General features: G+C 41.8%; 1 protein-coding gene across 1 annotated transcript in view; it reads right to left on the bottom strand.

Annotated features, from left to right (window-relative positions):
* BRIP1 (BRCA1 interacting DNA helicase 1) overlaps positions 1-12459 on the bottom strand; it is a 199848-nt gene extending 187389 nt beyond the window's left edge. The window contains exons 1-3 of the mRNA XM_075263115.1: positions 12366-12459; positions 8726-8837; positions 3259-3420 (exon numbers count right to left, since the gene is read on the bottom strand). Of these exons, the coding sequence (XP_075119216.1) occupies positions 3259-3420; positions 8726-8837; positions 12366-12458 (367 nt within the window). The 5' untranslated portion in view covers position 12459. The remainder of the gene's footprint in view (positions 1-3258; positions 3421-8725; positions 8838-12365) is intronic.
* Between the last annotated feature and the right edge of the window lie 6906 nt (positions 12460-19365).

Genomic DNA, 19365 nt, shown 5'->3' with positions numbered 1-19365 from the left:
TTGCACAGCTGTAATACTGACCTATTGTACGAAAATCCCATTATAAAACTTTCATGGAAGGGGTTGAAAACCTTCAAATCACTTTATGACACACCAACTACCTTATCTTTGATATATTTAAAATTTTTGCTTAATCGACACATTCTACATGTTGTCTAAACCTGAGCTACATACAGTCCTATGAAAAAGTTTGGGCACCCCTATTAATCTTAATCATTTTTAGTTCTAAACATTTTGGTGTTTGCAACAGCCATTTTAGTTTGATATATCTAATAACTGATGGACACAGTAATATTTCAGGATTGAAATGAGGTTTATTGTACTAACAGAAAATGTGCAATATGCATTAAACCAAAATTTGACCGGTGCAAAAGTATGGGCACCTCAACAGAAAAGTGACATTAATATTTAGTAGATCCTCCTTTTGCAAAGATAACAGCCTGTAGTGGCTTCCTGTAGCTTTTAATCAGTTCCTGGATCCTGGATGAAGGTATTTTGGACCATTCCTCTTTACAAAACAATTCAAGTTCAGTTAAGTTTGATGGGCGCCGAGCATGGACAGCCGCTTCAAATCATCCCACAGATGTTCAATGATATTCAGGTCTGGGGACTGGGATGACCATTCCAGAACATTGTAATTGTTCCTCTGCATGAATGCCTGAGTTGATTTGGAGCAGTGTTTTGGATCATTGTCTTGCTGAAATATCCATCCCCGGCGTAACTTCAACTTCGTCACTGATTCTTGAACATTATTCTCAAGAATCTGCTGATACTGAGTGGAATCCATGCGACCCTCAACTTTAACAAGATTTCCGATGCCGGCATTGGCCACACAGCCCCAAAGCATGATGGAACCTCCACCAAATTTTACAGTGGGTAGCAAGTGTTTTTCTTGGAATGCTGTTTCTTTTGGACACCTTGCATAAAGCCTTTTTGTATGACCAAACAACTCAATCATTGTTTCATCAGTCCACAGGACCTTCTTCCAAAATGAAGCTGCCTTGTCCAAATGTGCTTTTGCATACCTCAGGCGACTCTGTTTGTGGCGTGCTTGCAGAAACGGCTTCTTTCTCATCACTCTCTAATACAGCTTCTCCTTGTCTAAAGTGCGCTGCATTGTTGACCGATGCACAGTGACACCATCTGCAGCAAGATGATGCTGCAGCTCTTTGGAGGTGGTCTGTGGATTGTCCTTGACTGTTCTCACCATTCTTCTTCTCTGCCTTTCTGATATTTTTCTTGGCCTGCCACTTCTAGACTTAACAAGAACTGTCGCTGTGGTCTTCCATTTCCTTACTATGTTCCTCACAGTGGAAACTGACAGGTTAAATCTCTGAGACAACTTTTTGTATCCTTCCCCTGAACAACTATGTTGAACAATCTTTGTTTTCAGATCATTTGAGAGCGGGCTGTCCATGCTCGGCAACCATCAAACTTAACTGAACTTGAATTGTTTTGTAAAGAGGAATGGTCCAAAATACCTTCATCCAGGATCCAGGAACTGACTAAAAGCTACAGGAAGCGACTAGAGGCTGTTATCTTTGCAAAAGGAGGATCTACTAAATATTAATGTCACTTTTCTGTTGAGGTGCCCATACTTTTGCAGCGGTCAAATTTTGGTTTAATGCATATTGCACATTTTCTGTTAGTACAATAAACCTCATTTCAATACTGAAATATTACTGTGTCCATCAGTTATTAGATATATCAAAGTGAAATGGCTGCTGCAAACACCAAAATATTTAGAACTAAAAATGATTAAGATTAATAGGGGTGCCCAAACTTTTTCATAGGACTGTATATAGATATATATTCTATAAAGTGTGTTATCTAACAATAATAGTGCATCCAAATTCTTCCAACATGAACAATGCAATCATTCGGTATACACTATAACTTTGGTCATGCTGGATAAAAGTAATAACCAAAAACCGTAACTGTAGGAGAATTAGAGTAAAATAGCTAGCAAACGCTAATGTGAATTTAAGGCCATAGTTGCATGTTAGCATTTCATGAACGCGTATCCTCTGCATTTTTTTGCAGACAGCAAATACACATTTATTTCAGAGACATATTAACCCCTTAAGGACACAGCCCAAAAGTACGTTAAGGACCAGGCCTGTTTTTTCAAAATTGACATGTGTCACTTTAAATGGCAATAACTTTGAGACGCTTTAACTTACACAAGTGATTTTGAGAATGTTTTCTCGTAACACATTATACTTCATGTTAGTGGTAAACACTAATCAATATTTTTGTATTTACTTATTAAAAAAATAGGAAATTTGATGGAAATTTGGAAAAAATTGCAATTTTCAAAATGTGAAATTCTCTGCTTTTCAGGCAGATAGTTATACCACCCAAATACATTAATAAATATTATCTCCCATATCTCTGCTTTATATCGGCATCATCTTTTGATTGTATTTTAATTTATTTTGAACGTTACAAGGCTTACAAGTGTAACAGCGATTTTCCAGATTTACAAGAAATGTAACTGTTTGTTTTGTTTGTTTTACACACTTTATTTTATTTTTATTTTTTTAAACTTTTTTACATTTGTGCTGTAAGCACACTAGAACCAGCGATCAGAGAGGATCACTGGTTCTATACTAACTATAGACTTGCAATACACGTGTATTGCAGTCTATAGAGGAAGCTAGCTATGCAGATGCATAGACTAGCTTCCACTCGTCCTGGCATCCAAGGGGTTAACCCTCCCCCCATCGGAGCTCGCTCCGATGGGGGGAGGGATTAAGGAGCAGCGTGTAGCTGTAAATTACAGCTCACACAGACTCCTGCTGCCGGCAACATGATTTATAGCCCGGCCAAACCCCTAGGGTGCCATGATCGCTATGGATCATGGCACCTTAAGGGTTAAACAGGGGGGGGTCGGTGCAATCACCGTCCCTGCTGCTACAGGGGAAGCCTGGCTGTCAGATACAGCCGGCCTCCCGTGGAGATCGCACGGGCTCTGCTTCTGAGCCCGTGCAATCTCAATCACGTACAGGTACGTGGGAATGCGGGAACTAACCACATTCCCTGACGTACAGGTACGTGATTTAGCGTTAAGGGGTTAAAGAGACAAAGTATAGAATAGAAAACAAAAAAACAAAATATGAGCTGCTTTTCACAGACACGAAAAGCAGATCAACCATGGACAGTACAGCACCCACAAATTAGCAGGGTGGGGTGCTGACCATAAATAGTGCAGACTAGTGAATGCGGTCTAACAAAAGTGCAACTAGGTTCTATTACCATTTGCAGCTGATGAAAGACCACTATAGGACGGCCCAGCTTTATTGCTAGAAGTTGAAGTGGATGAAGAACTTGTATGGGGATTCATTGAATGACAATGGCAGCTACAATGTGATAATTCTTCCTTTTCTTTTTCACTTGCATCTTTATTAGCAGGCTTACCTACAACACAAAAGGTGCAGATAAAATGATTATCAATGTACAGTATTCAGGTATTCATTTCTAAACTTTAGGGTAAATTATAAAGAGAAACAAACAAGGCATCTATTTTCATCTAACCACGCAGTATCCAGATGTTAAATGAGAAGCTCAAGCTTCTGTAAATCAATTGTAACCACTTTACAGTACAATACATAAACCCAGAATCAAAGGGATTACACATGTGACAGATTATCAAATGGTCATAGGCACAAGAGACACATAAAATACACAATAAGTTTTAGGAACAAATATCCAAATTAGAACACAAAAGCTGATACCATAATTACTAATCCTCTCTTCTTACTGACAGTGAATAGAATGGCATAAACTACTGTATAGAAGATAGTTTGGAGAATTACTTTTGCGGGGACTGGCTAGAGAAAAGCAGATTTGCACCTTCAACCATGTGATCATTAATATATGCAATTCCAATTACTAATATTCATATGCCATAATATGACTATTTATATCACAAGCTTACCCTTCCCTGGCAGTTTGTATGTATATATATATATATATATATATATATATATATATATATATATATACATATATATATATATATACACACACACACACACACACACAATAATAAAAATAAATAAAAAGAGAGAGGCACACACACACACACACGGGAAAACAATACTGCATACCAAAAATAACTGTGTTCGGAAGTGGTTAAATGTAGAGAACTTGCAGAACCTGATAATAACAGCATATCAAGCCCCAATGTTCCAATAAAAGGGTGACATTCTTCTGTTTATGATGTGATTGAACTTAAAGGCAGAAAGGTGAGCATGTAATCTCAGAAGTTTCCCAACAGCTCTTGAGTTTTAGCATGTGTTGGGTCTGTTTGGTTCAAGTCACAGTATGACTCCCTGCACTGCAGGAAAACATCTGAGGATACAAGGTCTTCTCATTAGGTAGATGTCTACTCACAGAATCCCCAAAGCTGTCATAAAATGTCACATATGTAACTTTCTAGTAAATCTTAGAATTATGACAACACATATCTGCCTTTAATGCAGGGAAGTAGATTCCCAGATCAAGAGACCCATATTTCACTAGTTCTAGGATAAAAACTAGAAGCATATAATCAGGGAGAATGCAACATTCCTTTAAAAATGTTCAAATATATTTATATATAGAAATATGCATATATGTGTTCAATGCTTCTTTCCTAAAACAGGAAACACTGAGGCTGGGTTTATATGGTCCTGTTTTGTAAATAAAAACTGCATGTAGTTCTTCAGTTTAAAATATAGAAAAAAAAATAATCCAAAACAAATACACTTTCATGTTTAGCTGGTAGTTTGTGAAGCCATAGCCAGGGAATGATCATTGGGGTAAAATTAAAAAAAAAACTTGGAAGGACTTACATAGTGCATTCTTGCCCATGTGGGATTATATAAAAACCACATGTGGGTTTCAAAAATACTCAGTACAGTTTTAAAAACTGCATGTGAAAAAAATGAGTTTTCATTGAGAGAAAGCACTGTGTAAACCCACCCTCAGATGAAACTTCTCTTTTTTTCAATCCAAAACTGGTTTTGGCTTTTGAGCTACATTCAGTCTGTGGAATCCGCTGCTCTGTATCGGCATTCTGCTGCAGGAAGCCAGGGTGCAGAAAGTGAGGAATCCGAGGCTGATGTTCACCTTAAATTTTTAATCATTTTCGTACATCTGAATAGTCCCAAAAAGTCACATCAACAAAACCTGAATGCATTTTTACCCTTCACAAGCAGCAATTACTTATATAATCAGAAACTTCTGTGCCTAATAACTGTTGATGCACGGTTACACTGCTATGTAAAGATGGGTTCACATTGTGTTTTGAGGTTTTTTTTGCAGAAGCCAAAGCATGCCTTTTCCAGCATGCAATTGTTATATAAAAATTTGGTAAAAATGCACCATGTGAACGCAGCCTAAGGGTGGTGCCATATGAAGCAACTTGATGACACATCCAGTTCTCAGACGGCCAATGCTTTTTTACTTCTCAAAAAACAGATACATTACTGATAGATGCATATGCTTTTGAAACCCACAAATGCATTTTGTATAAAATGGTTTCTCACGTTTCTGTGGAGAAAAGCGCGGCCTAACAGAAAAATCACATGGCCAGTAATGATATCAAATTTTAATCGCAATTAACAATAGTGCTAGGGTCTGTTTATACTACTGTTATGAATGTCTCTTACTCTAATCCATCATAGGATGACAGAAACACACATTAACAGTAGTATTCTAACAGACAGAGTCCCCACATACCCTCTGGTCCCACTAACACTAATGTAAAAAACATAAACAGAAGCTTTCTTCGTCATGCTTTACGAGCGCTCCCATTGAAGTGAATGGGAAGGGTTTAGAAGTGCTCGCGTATACGGCTTGGAATGAGCCGAGCGCTTACGCAGTGTGAAGGGGCCCTTATATAGGAAAAGATACTATATATATATATATATATATATATATATATATATATATATACAGTGGGGCAAAAAAGTATTTAGTCAGTCACCAATAGTGCAAGTTCCACCACTTAAAAAGATGAGAGGCGTCTGTAATTTACATCATAGGTAGACCTCAACTATGAGAGACAAAATGAGAAAACAAATCCAGAAAATCACATTGTCTGATTTTGTAAGAATTTATTTGCAAATTACGGTGGAAAATAAGTATTTGGTCACCTACAAACAATCAAGATTTCTGGCTCTCACAGACCTGTAACTTCTTCTTTAAGAGTCTCCTCTTTCCTCCACTCATTACCTGTAGTAATGGCACCTGTTTAAACTTGTTATCACTATAAAAAGACACCTGTGCACACCCTCAAACAGTCAGACTCCAAACTCCACTATGGTGAAGACCAAAGAGCTGTCAAAGGATACCAGAAACAAAATTGTAGCCCTGCACCAGGCTGGGAAGACTGAATCTGCAATAGGCATCCAGCTTGGATTGAAGAAATCAACTGTGGGAGCAATAATTAGAAAATGGAAGACATACAAGACCACTGATAATCTCCCTCGATCTGGGGCTCCACGCAAAATCTCACCCCGTGGGGTCAAAATGATCACAAGAACGGTGAGCAAAAATCCCAGAACCACGCGGGGGGACCTAGTGAATGAACTGCAGAGAGCTGGGACTAATGTAACAAAGCCTACCATCAGTAACACACTACGCTGCCAGGGACTCAGATCCTGCAGTGCCAGACGTGTCCCACTGCTTAAGCCAGTACATGTCCAGGCCCGTCTGAAGTTTGCTAGAGAGCATTTGGGGGATCCAGAAGAGTATTGGGAGAATGTCCTATGGTCTGATGAAACCAAACTGGAACTGTTTGGTAGAAACACCACTTTACGTGTTTGGAGGAAAAAGAATACTGAGTTGCATCCATCAAACACCATACCTACTCTAAAGCATGGGGGTGGAAACATCATGCTTTGGGGCTGTTTCTCTGCAAAGGGGCCAGGACGACTGATCCGGGTACATGAAAGAATGAATGGGGCCATGTATCGTGAGATTTTGAGTGCAAACCTCCTTCCATCAGCAAGGGCATTGAAGATGAAACGTGGCTGGGTCTTTCAACATGACAATGATCCAAAGCACACCGCCAGGGCAACGAAGGAGTGGCTTTGTAAGAAGCATTTCAAGGTCCTGGAGTGGCCTAGCCAGTCTCCAGATCTCAACCCTATAGAAAACCTTTGGAGGGAGTTGAAAGTCCGTGTTGCCAAGCGACAGCCCCAAAACATCACTGCTCTAGAGGAGATCTGCATGGAGGAATGGGCCAACATACCAACAACAGTGTGTGCCAACCTTGTGAAGTCTTACAGAAAACGTTTGACCTCTGTCATTGCCAACAAAGGATATATAACAAAGTATTGAGATGAAATTTTGTTACTGACCAAATACTTATTTTCCACCATAATTTGCAAATAAATTCTTACTAAATCAGACAATGTGATTTTCTGGATTTGTTTTCTCATTTTGTCTCTCATAGTTGAGGTCTACCTATGATGTAAATTACAGACGCCTCTCATCTTTTTAAGTGGTGGAACTTGCACTATTGGTGACTGAATAAATACTTTTTTGCCCCACTGTATATATATATATATATTTGGGTTTTTTTTTCTTTGGCTTTTTTTTTTGTTTGTTTTTTTAAAGTTTAATTACACATGACCTTGGGGAAAGAAGATTGAGAAGCAGCAGAAGTCCAGAGAGGGCCAGCAGCAGGGCTCCAAAGTATGCAGAGAGTTCCACACAAAGTCCTGCAGGGGAATCTTAAATGGCCGCCTGCGTGGCTTCCTCAAGCCGATAACCCCATGTCTCTCCCCTGTGGTTCGACTCACCACCCAGAGCCAGATGAAAGCACTATCTGGCAGTGGCCCAGGGGGTCAGCGAATGCTGCATGCAAAGCCAACAGAGTCACCACAGAGGGTCCAGACAGGGTTATCATTAAGGATGCCAGCAGAGTTCGCAGAGTGCGTGTCTTTCGCCATGAAGGTTAGGCCACGCCTCCATTTTTAACCATTGAGAGGGACATAAATTGCAGACTAAGACCAAAGTTATTTTAGATACATTGAAACGTTAAAAATCAGATTAAGTGGTGTGGGATGACTATGCAATGCCTCCTGTTTGTCGACGTGCCATCGTCATTTCTCACATACTGTAATAGACAGAATCTCTGAATAGTTCTGACATCTCAGCTTAGGTCTATCAGTTCAATGTTGCATGTCCCAGTGGTCGGAATTATAATGACAAACTGGAATGACAACAAGATGTGCGCTGAGGCAACCCTCTGTACAAATGGATTGTCTGATTTAAAGAATGGCACATGGTGATCTATTTTGTGCCGCAAAAGAAATTGGCTGACACATCACAAGCCAAGTGACTTCCAATTTCAATGGAATTATACAACCCTACTCTGGATTCTATATCACATGACAATGGACTAAATTTTATCCACTGGGATTAAGCAGAATGAATTACAGCTAGCAGAGATCTAGAAAACTATGAGGATTAGGTACAGAAGGTATATTGGAAAATTGTATATCTTTTTATTATACAAACAATATTTGTCTCTTAACATTGGTCGGAAACTGGACAACCCATTTAGAAAATGGGGCAGCTTTGGAAAAGTCTGTTTCAGCTTTTTTTTTACACCTGCAATGAGCATCTGAATTTAGATTTGCACAATTTAAAATGTTTACATTTACACAATAAATTAAACAGTAAATGTGGATCATTATATGTGAAATGTACAAATACAATTACTTACCATACTGAGACTGCTGCCATGCAAGGGCAGAACATAACAACGCTAAACTTTTCCCACTCCCAGTAGGACTTTCCAACAAACAATGCTGGCTACAGTTCAGTCCTCTCATAATCTGAAATTTAAGAGAAAAAAAAATAATACTATAACATTCTATCTATTGAAAAACATTGCAGAAAGAGTTACACTTTCAGATTATCCAGTAACACTAGTTCATAGGTGTAATCCCAGTTCCATGTTGGGCACAAAAGACGATGAATGGATTTTGTATCTAGTAGTAAAGCTGCTACTTCAACAACTGAAATCTGCTACTAAGAAGATGCTATTTGCAGGCAGGTAACAAATCAAAATCAGCTATGTTCCACTATAAAGAGATTTAGAGAAAACAGAAACTGGGTTGCTACCAGCATTATATACCAGGACTTAGGAGAACTGTTAGCTTGGTGGCTATCCGGCTTACTCTAATAGACAAGTTATTATTCTTTACATGTATAGGGAATGACCTTACAAACCGTAGGGCATGGAAGCCAAATGGAGATTTCCACAGACATGACCTACAACATTTTTCACGATCCCTTGTTAAAGGTATGGTTTTGTTGTATTTTTTTAATGTAGATTGTGAGCCCCATATAGGGATCACAATGTACTTTTTTTTTTCTATCAGTATGTCTTTGTAGAATGGGAGGAAATCCACACAAACATGGGGAGAACATACAAACCTCCTTGCAGGTGTTGTTCCTGGCAGGATTCGAACCAAGGACTCCAGCGCTGCAAGGCTGCAGTGCTAACCACTGAGCCACCATGTTGCCCCTAAAGGTATGTTTTTATCAAAAGGGACAACTAATTCCAATTTTCAGACAAGTCACTAAGCCATGCTACCCAGACTTAGAGCAGAATGATCTTAGTCCCAATTAACATTTATCACCTATCAGACTGACACGTACCAAAAATCTCATTGTTTGAGACCCAACCACTGGGTCGCTCCTGTTCCTCCTCACGCCATGACTACATGCAGGAGGAGACTGATGGAAGCAGTGGTCAAGTATACGCCCTGCCACATTAGTCAATCTTTATGGGGCTGATAAAAACAGTCAAGCGATGTACTTGGATACTTTGTCAGTGTCATAGACATTAATATATGACCACCATTTAATTTAATTTAAAGAGACCCTTTCACAACCTTCACCAACTCCAGTTCTTAGCACCTGTTAATAGGTGGTGCTCCACTCATTCTGGCACCACTGGAATTTTTTTTCTGTAGCCACCACCATTCCTGAGCAATAAGTGCGATTTCCCTCTGCGGGCTGTTTCATTTACCGTATTTTTCGGACTATAAGACGCACTTTTTTTCCCCAAAATTTGGGGGGAAAAGAAGGGTGCGTCTTATAGTCTGAATGTGGTGCCTGGCATCCGCTGTAATAGAGAGGCGGAAGCCGGCAAGTGATAGACGCCGGGGCCTGAGACATCGCTGCGCTCCTCTGTCCTGCATGAAGCCAGCAGCGGGAGGAGTGATGCTATTCCGCTCCTCCGTCCCCCCGCCGCTGGCTTCATGCAGGGCAGAGGAGCGCAGCGATGTCTCAGGCCCCGGCACCTGTGCTGGCTTCTATCCCTCCCCGGCATCCGCCTCTCTAGTACAGTGGATGCCGGGTCAGTATCGGTGGCCTCTTCTCCCCCGGGGCCGGTCCCCACCGGCCCCGTACCTGTGACGTTGCAGGCCGGCTCCTGCGCGGCGATATCGCAGGAGCCGACCTGTTCGGGTGACAGCCGGGAGCCTAATGAGGCCCCCAGGCCTGTCACTGCTATATTAGTATTACGGCTGGTCTCTATGACCAGCCGTAATACTAATAGACAGAATGTCCCATAGACGGCAATACACTTGTATTGCCGTCTATGGGACTTGCAATCAAGTGACCGCAGGTTCAAGCCCCCGGGGGGGGAATAAAATAGTAAAAAAAAAAAAAAAAAAAAAAAAAAAGAGCTTTAAAATATATAATAAAAATATAAAATAAATAAAAGTTCTAAATCACCTCCTGTTTTTTTTTTTCAATACAAGGGGATCTAAGAAATAGACATTCCCCAAAATGGTATAACTAAAAAGTACATCTGGCCCCGCAAAAAAAAACGCCCTATACATCCCCGTACAGCTGCAGGGTCACTTGTCAATGTGGCCTTGCAGCTGTTGCAAAACTACAACTCCCATATATTAAATATTTTACCAGTTTTTGCTTCAAAAAATTTTTTTCCCTATTTTCCTCCTCTAAAACCTAGGTGCGTCTTATAGTCCGAAAAATACGGTAAGTCTATAGGGAAACCACCAGCATTTCCGTAGATATAATTGACATGCTGCGATTTCCAAAACCATAACAGTTTTGGAAATTGCTGCGTGTCTGGACCGCATATTTTATTGCAAAGTAGGCATGGGATTTGATAGAATCCCATCCACTTTGCTGTGGCCGTAAAACGCTGCATTTTAAGGGGGGATGTTTTTATGCCACGCGGGGCCTCAGCATATCAAAATATTCTCTTCAGACCCCAGAGTATAATTAGAAGAGGGCCAGGGGAGATGATCAAACATAAAAAAGAACAACAGTGTTACTTACTTCCCCTGGGATCCTGCATGACTCCCTGCTGTCTTTGGGTCAGCAGAGAATGATGTCAGGGACCGCTGAGGCCTCTCAGTAAGTTACGTGGCATTGTGGCACATAGGTGCTAGTGTTACAATGCTGCATTACTCAAGTAACCACTGATGCCCAATCTGTAGAGACCCCAGAGTATAATAATAGCAGTTTAGGTAAAGGCATGTTCAGTCCGAATGAAACTGTCTGGCGAACCTTGCGAGGCAAACGGACAGCTTGAGAGAATCTGCTCTCTTGAATGTCTCTTAAAGAGGACCTTTCACCATTTTGCCCACAGGCAGTTCTATATACTGCCGGAAAGCTGACAGTGCACTGAGTTCAGCGCACTGTCGGCTTTCCCAATCTGGGCCCGGTGTGAAGAGCTTACGGTGCCGGTACCGTAGCTCTTCTATGGTCAGAAGGGCGTTTCTGACAGTTAGCCAGAGACGTCCTTCTTCACAGCACAGCCAATCGCGCTGTACAGTGTGAGCGGGGAGGAACGCCCCCTCCATCCCTGATAATGCTCGTCCATGGACGAGTACTGCGAGAAGAGGGAGGGGGCGTTCCTCCCGGCTCTCACAGCACAGCACGATTAGCTGTGCTGTGAAGAAGGACGTCTCTGGCTAACTGTCAGAAACGCCCTTCTGACCATAGAAGAGCTACGGTACCGGACCGTAAGCTCTTCACACCGGGCCCAGATCGGGAAAGCCGACAGTGCGCTGAACTCAGCACACTGTCAGCTTTCCGGCAGTATATAGAACTGCCTATGGACAAAATGGTGAAAGGTCCTCTTTAAAGGTCAACGGTGAATGGGATCACAGCATAAGGGAGAAAGAATACATAGTCCAAGTAAATGTTAGGGAATATTCCCTCTCCTTTGGACCACAATCTAATTCTCTTACTTGGTAAATGGTTTGGTTGGTATGTGGTTTTGCGTACAGTTCACTACTGCAGAAGGCTGAAAATTCTTTACTCTCTTGAGCACTCTCCTTGTGCCCTCCTATATTAGTAAAGACAGAAGTACTTACTGAATTCATCATGGCAAGCTGGGAGGGATATGCTTTGCATGGAAACTGAATCTTCACTCCGCCAATCGTATATTCAGAATATGTGGACGACATTTTGTCTACAACAATTAAAAAAAAACAAAAGTTAATAACTGTCATGGAAGTATAGACGCAATACAGGCTCTATTAGTGGAATTTTTTTTTTACTATATCTGTAAAGTTTCTTTAATCTGACGTCTAAAGTCCAGAGATTCGATGGGTCAGCATTTATTTTTAGCACCAATGTATAAAATAATCTGTCAGAAGAGCAATGTCCAGACTTCTTATGGTGAAATAAATCAGTAGCAGTTTATTACACTCAAACTCATGGTAAAAAATATGCAAATCTATTCTCCAGGGTGTAACTAGGTGAACAGTGCACTCTGTATGCCGCCCTCTAGGACTTTCTGATTCAGTTTTATCTATAGGGAAACTGCTGGTGTTTCTGTAGATATAATTGGCATGCTGCAATTTCTGAGATCAGGATGGTTTATATTCTGTACAACAGTAAAAAAAAAAAAAAAACAGAGCTTGATACTTTTTAATTTTTTTTCTCCCGATACAGTGTTCACAGCATGGGAAAAAATATTTTCTCCTAATTACATCCTAGAGAATAGATTAGCATATTTTTTACCCAGAATCCCTAGCGAAGCAGGATTGACTTGTAAGTCTCCATACTGCCTATGAAGGCACACACTCTCCCTGATGTGTACGATTATCCCCTGACTCAAACTCAAGTCAGACTGTTTCCATACAAATTTTCTACAAGGCTGTTATAAATAGTATAATACATTACATGATTTGTCTAGCATACAAGAATAGTAATTACTGCAGCAAACATCCTGCATATAACCCTAGAAAGTGAGATCCAGAGTCAGCGATCCATTACTATGACAGCAGGGAGCCTATAGAAGGCGCTCAGGCTTAACAATAGATAGATTCTATTACAGGCTGCAGCAGGCAACCTGTAATATAAGTCTAGTTATTTCTCAATATATTGCAATACATTGTAGTGATCAGACCCCTAGTGAGTCTAAAAATAAAAGGTATAAATAAATAAATAAATAAATACGAACTAAATATTGAAGTCATCCCCCTTTCCCTAGAACAGGGGTAAGGAACCTTTGGCTCTCCAGCTGCTGTGAAACTACAACTCCCAACATGCTCTATTCACTTCCATGGGAGTTCCAAGAACAGCAGAGCCAGTATGCATGCTGGGAGTTGTAGTTTTGCAACAGCTGGAGTGCCGTACGTTCCCTACCTCTGCCCTAGAACATGCATAAAAGTAAAACTTGTTAGGTATCCATGAGTCTGAAAACACCTTGTCTACAAGCTTAGAAAAATATCTTTCCCATGCTGTGAACACTGTATCGGGAGAAAAAAAAAGTTAAAAAGTATCAAGCTCTGTTTTTTTTACTGTTGTACAGAATATAAACCATCCTGATTTCAGAAATTGCAGCATGCCAATTATATCCACAGAAACACCAGCAGTTTCCCTATAGATAAAACCGAATCAGAAAGTCCTCAGACGAATACCGAGAGCTTTTTGTTTAAAGCGCTGTGGAAAAATCGCAATGCAGTCCTGCCACAGCCATGATGCTGAGCGGTGAGGAACGCGCCCCTCCTGAAAGTACTTGTCCATAGACGAGTACTATTGGGGAGGGGGGTGTTGTTCACCACTCAGCATCATCTCTGGGCGATAATGAACACCCCCTTAGGGTCAGTTCACATGTGCACCGTCCGCGCAGGTTTTGACACAGAGCCACGTCTCTCTCTGGTCAAAACCCGCCTGCCGCGACCATCGCGGTCGTGGCTTTCCCCTCCTGTGTCGGCTCAAATGAATGAGCCGAAACAGGAGGGTGCTTCTGCCTGAAGATAGGACATGTCACTTCTTTTCTCCGCTAGCAGCAGCCCGCCGCTAGCGGAAAAAAGAAGCCCGGCGGTCTGCATAGACCACCATTGTAAAGAGGCAGATTTTGAAGCGAAATCCGCTGTCAAAATCCGCCCCTTTGCCCACGTGTGAACGAACCTTATAGTATAACGCTACACATTGTACTGTCAGGAACACCCTTCTGACAGTGAAAAGCTATCGGTAACGGCACCAATAGCACTTCCATCAGGGCACAGAACGGGAAAGCAGAAAGTGTGCTGAATTCATCGCTCTATCGGCTTTCTAGCAGTATATAAAACCGCATGTGCCCAAGGACATGAAAGGTCCTCTTTATCATTAATGTGCCTTTAGGTGCAACCATTTGTATGGAGGTTAGACAGAGAGATTGGCATGGGTGCACTAGTACATCCGAAAACTAAAGCAAACAATCGCATTCTAGTTTTCATGTCTCAGAGGCCCTTTAGGGAAGCAATTTAATTGGTTGCCATGGGTAACTGCATAACATTGTTACAGTATTACATGACAGAATACAGGCTGCTATATCCTGCGCCTGCTGCAGGGGTGGAGGACTTCATACCATTACATCAGTCGGTAACAGAAACAGTCCAGATGCCTTTCTGACGGTATAAAGAGAGTGCATAACACATTCAGCAGCTACATACAATACAGGTAGATGGACTGGGATTTCAATAGTTAACAGAGCAGCTAATGTCAGAGTGACAGGGGGGTGTCATACCTCGTTACAAAGGTTTCTACTGTGCCCGATCACTGCACTATGTATCCCGGAACAGAACAACACCACACAATTCTTCCCGGGTCTACTACACTCCGCCCACTTTCCACCTCGCAGCCAATACACGCTCCGTTTTTAATTGACAAATAGCTGAACATTTGTTCGGGAGCTAAACGCCGTGAAAGAAGGGCTCTGATTGGCTGACGGTAGAGTCTGATCCAATGAGGCCAAGTCACATGGTGAGACGGAAAATGCGCGCGAAGCCTCATAGACTCCTCGTGAGCTCACTGTATTTACATACAAGCTCGTAGTACACGTCTCTCAGTATGGGACCAGCGGCATGCGGATAGCTTATATGGGAGAGAGAGCGTTATCATGTGAGAAATGTTTAGGGCCCGGACTCCACGGTGTGAAAACGCGGCGTTTTGGCCTGACTAATTCCAGACACATTGCAGAAAAAAATCAGCAGTGGAAAAGCTGCAATTTCACAAAAACACTTAAGTTTATGTAAAATGCAGCATGTCAATTACATATGCGGAAACACTAGCGTTTTCCATATATGTATCATAGAGGCAGAAGAAAGCTCTGTGGACTGTATGTGAAAAACGCTGCAGAAAAAATACTGCAATCCTCTTCTGCCGCATTCTTTTCCGCAGCGTTTTTTTTTAGTCTGTGCCTCGCTACGTGAGGCCTAAGGCCTTGTTCACATCTGCGTTCCTATCCTGTCCAGGGAAGTCCGCATGAGGACCCCCACCCCCCCTAACGCAACTGCAAGCGGTGTGCCAGTGAAAGCACACGGCCCCATTATAGTCTATAGGGATCCGTTTGCTTTTGCTGCACAGCGGCTGCAAATGAGTTTGGTATTCCGTTGGGGAAGGGGGTCCCCATGCGGACTCTCCCGGGCGGAATACCAACACGGATGTGAACCAAGGGTCCATTCACACGGAGTAACGTGCCGCGTGACCTGGCACGTATACGGCGTGTGAGATCTTGAGCGCCGTAAAAGCTCCCATTGAATTCAATGGGAGCCTGGATCGTATACGCCGCGTGATTTTTGTACCTGATGTGGTTTATTTATTTTGCTGTTTCTTCTAAATAAACATCTTTGCTACAGATTTTGTGTCCCGGTCTCTGACTGGGTGGGTCCACACCATTGCTGCACCAAGCTACATTCCCCACAGCTGCTTGAAGATAGATAGATAGATACTTACTTTCCACCAAAATTTGCTAATTATTTCCAAATCAGACAATGTGATTTTCTGGATTTGTTTTTCTCATAGTTGAGGTCTACCTATGATGTCAATTACAGGCCGACCTCATCTATTTAAGTGGAAGAACTTGCAGAATTGATGGCTGACTAAATACTCTTTTTTTTCCTCCACTGTACTCAGTAGGCTGCCTGGCAACTGTGGCTCTGAAGAAGTTGCTAGAGGTGAACAAGAGCTTCCCCAATTACGGCTGGGTTTATACAGCATTGGCTCTCCGTATGGGGATTGTATTCCCCTCTTTGCTTGAAAAATGTGGAGAAAAAAAGCACTGCAAGCAGCACTTTTTCTGTCCGCATTTTTTGCCCTTTTTGAGTGGAAATCAGGCGGACCCCATTATAGTCTATGGGGACTGTGAGTTTCCTTGGGTAACTGCTTTTTCCCCAAACGGAAACCTGTACTTGATGTGAATTTAGCCTATCCTTAGTTCTCTGATATTGGAAGATCATTGCTTCTCTAGAGGAGACCATTTTTGTTGATACCATCGGTTCCCCTATGTGTGCCCCACCATCAGTAGCCATCTGTTGTTAGGATAATTTGTGGGTGAGAGGTCAGAAACAATTTGTCCATGTTGCTAGATCTGACCTGGTGAGATCAGAAACGGATATTAGATTGTCCAGACGAGGAATGTGTTTGTTCCAGGAATTCAGGTTTTCGGACTGTAGAAGACAAATCTGGGGTTTCAACCAAGGCACAGGGTTTGTGGTTGGTATAAGTAACCCGAGACACTCCTTCCTGCAGGTATTGAACTCTTGACATCTGTTTCAGACTCAATAGTTGCGTTGACTACCTTGAGCAGTATGTCTTTTTAGAAGATACAAAAGTTTTCTCAATCAGTATCATCCTTCTGAGAAATATATTTATCCTCTGATTAAGATAAATCATCAGAAGAGGGAGATACAGGAGAAGGAAGCATCATCTGGTCTGTATTAGGATAGTAGCCATTTAGCTTCTGACCTCTGGAGATCATCCTCTTGAGAGGGATCAGATGATTAATATGGAGCAACCCCTTGGAGGCAAGTAGGGGATGCAAATAGCAGTTGCCTGCAGTGGCCAGGAAACATTCAACCTATTCCTCTAGCCCATTTCCTCTGTTGGTGCAGTGCAGCAGCTTACCTGATAATGCCTATGAAGGCACAACGAGGGTTTCCTAGGACTGTCTCTGCCAGATTGCAACACTTTCTTGGCATCCCTGGTCACATTTATTGTCAAACAACCATTTATGGAACCAGATGGGATGCCAATTTCACCAATCAAGTGTGCAGGATCTACATGTCCCACTGCGACAAAATTACCATATGAAACCTGTATACGCTTATGGGAAACATGCACAAACACACCTCTCATCGTGGATCCAGGCAACTTATCTTCCTTTTCAACTTTCCTCATTAATGGTCGTCCATATTTGCTTACATTTCATAAGCTATAATCTGAACTTAGGCACAAACAGGTTTCCACATATATTAACAAAAAATGGTAAGAAAGTGGCTTGGTCTTACCAATCTGCAGAGGCTCAGGCAAGGGCCCACGGGTCTGCTCAGGTCCAATACACATTCCCTGTGATACACCTCAATTTTGTTACCCTAGACCACACAGAACTCCCGCCCTTATAAGGGCAGAACGATAGAGCTATCTTTCCAAATACTGTCCCTTAAAGGGGTTGTCCCATGAAAAGCATCCTATCTATACTGCTAGTTTATGTGGATTTAAAGACTTTTCCTAAATACATTGCTTTATCAAAACTGCTTTGTTTGGCCGCTATCTTAATTTATTCACTTCATTGTTGACACTGTGTTTCTATGGCCACTGGGCTTATCTGCTCATTTCCCAAGTGACCTAGCGGCCTGCTCTCAGGGGAGAAGGGAGGGGCTGACAAGCAACGGAGCTCCTCAGATAGGAAGGGGGGTGAGAGCTCCGGGATTACTGTGCTGTCTATCTTCAGCTTTTCCACTTATCAGCCGGTTTAATTGAATTTGGCTGATAAGGGCTGAGATAATGAGTCAGTTACCTCTGTATGTAATGCAAGCTGACTCAAATCCAGCTCTGCTACATCTGTTTCCACGTCAGTTTTATACTGTGGTAATGCATTTACAACCAATCCCTCATTACTGACTGCAAATATAGCGAATAGCAGAGCAAGTGAAACCCCGCCCACCAATGTGCCAAGAAATCCAGGAAGTGAAGAGAGCACAGAGCCCTGCAGGCTGCAGAACAAGAGTTATGGGAATACCCCTACTTTTCATGGCCATCAAAAGCCACTCTTCAGGGGACCTTTGTCAGAGTAGGTGAATTGAAAAAAATGCTTACTACTCACTGCCTATAGTGGTAAGGAACCACCTGCCTATGTACTTGCAGCCTTTCTAGTTCTCTATACGATGGCCACAGAGTGTTTTTTTTCCCATGTGCATGAATGCCTTAGGTCCCAATATCTTCCCATACCCCATATTTCTCACCTGTAAATCATTTTCGGATCCACTGAAAATTGGCTTTGATGGCCATGAAACATGTAAGTACAGTAAGGAACAGTGTGTGGAAAGATAGCTCCATGGTAGTACCCTTTTTAAGGGCGGAAGGTCTGTGGAGGCTAGGGCAACAAAATTGAGTTGTAGCACAGGGAACGTGTATTGAACCTAAGTGGACCCATGGCCCCTTGTCTAGGCCCCTAACTCTCTTGAACCTGCAGATTAGTAGGACCAAACCAGTTTATTTATTTTTTTTATTCATATATGTGGATACCTGTTGATAATTTCTTTTACATGTATATGGAAATAAAGGAGTGTGTGTTTGTAATTTTATTTGTACTTCTTGGGTTCAAAAGATATGTTATGTCTAAAGCTAAAGTTAAGCTAAAGTTAAAGCTAAGTTTTATAAATATTTTTTGCATCATTGCTAGATATTATTATTAGAGTAGTATTCGATCGAATACCTGGCTCCCATAGGAATGTGTGTAAGCAGCCAAACACCCAGGGGTTAAGCGCAGTGAATATTCATTGCGCTTAACCCCTTGGTGTTCGGCCGCTTACACGCATTCCTATGGGAGCCAGGTATTCGATCGAATACTACTCACTCATCTGTAATTATTATAAGAAATAT

Source organism: Leptodactylus fuscus, chromosome 2, assembly GCF_031893055.1.
Source record: "Leptodactylus fuscus isolate aLepFus1 chromosome 2, aLepFus1.hap2, whole genome shotgun sequence".
NCBI lineage: Eukaryota > Metazoa > Chordata > Amphibia > Anura > Leptodactylidae > Leptodactylus > Leptodactylus fuscus.
Note: the sequence above shows the minus strand (reverse complement) of the source record. Positions and strands in the feature narration are given on the sequence as shown.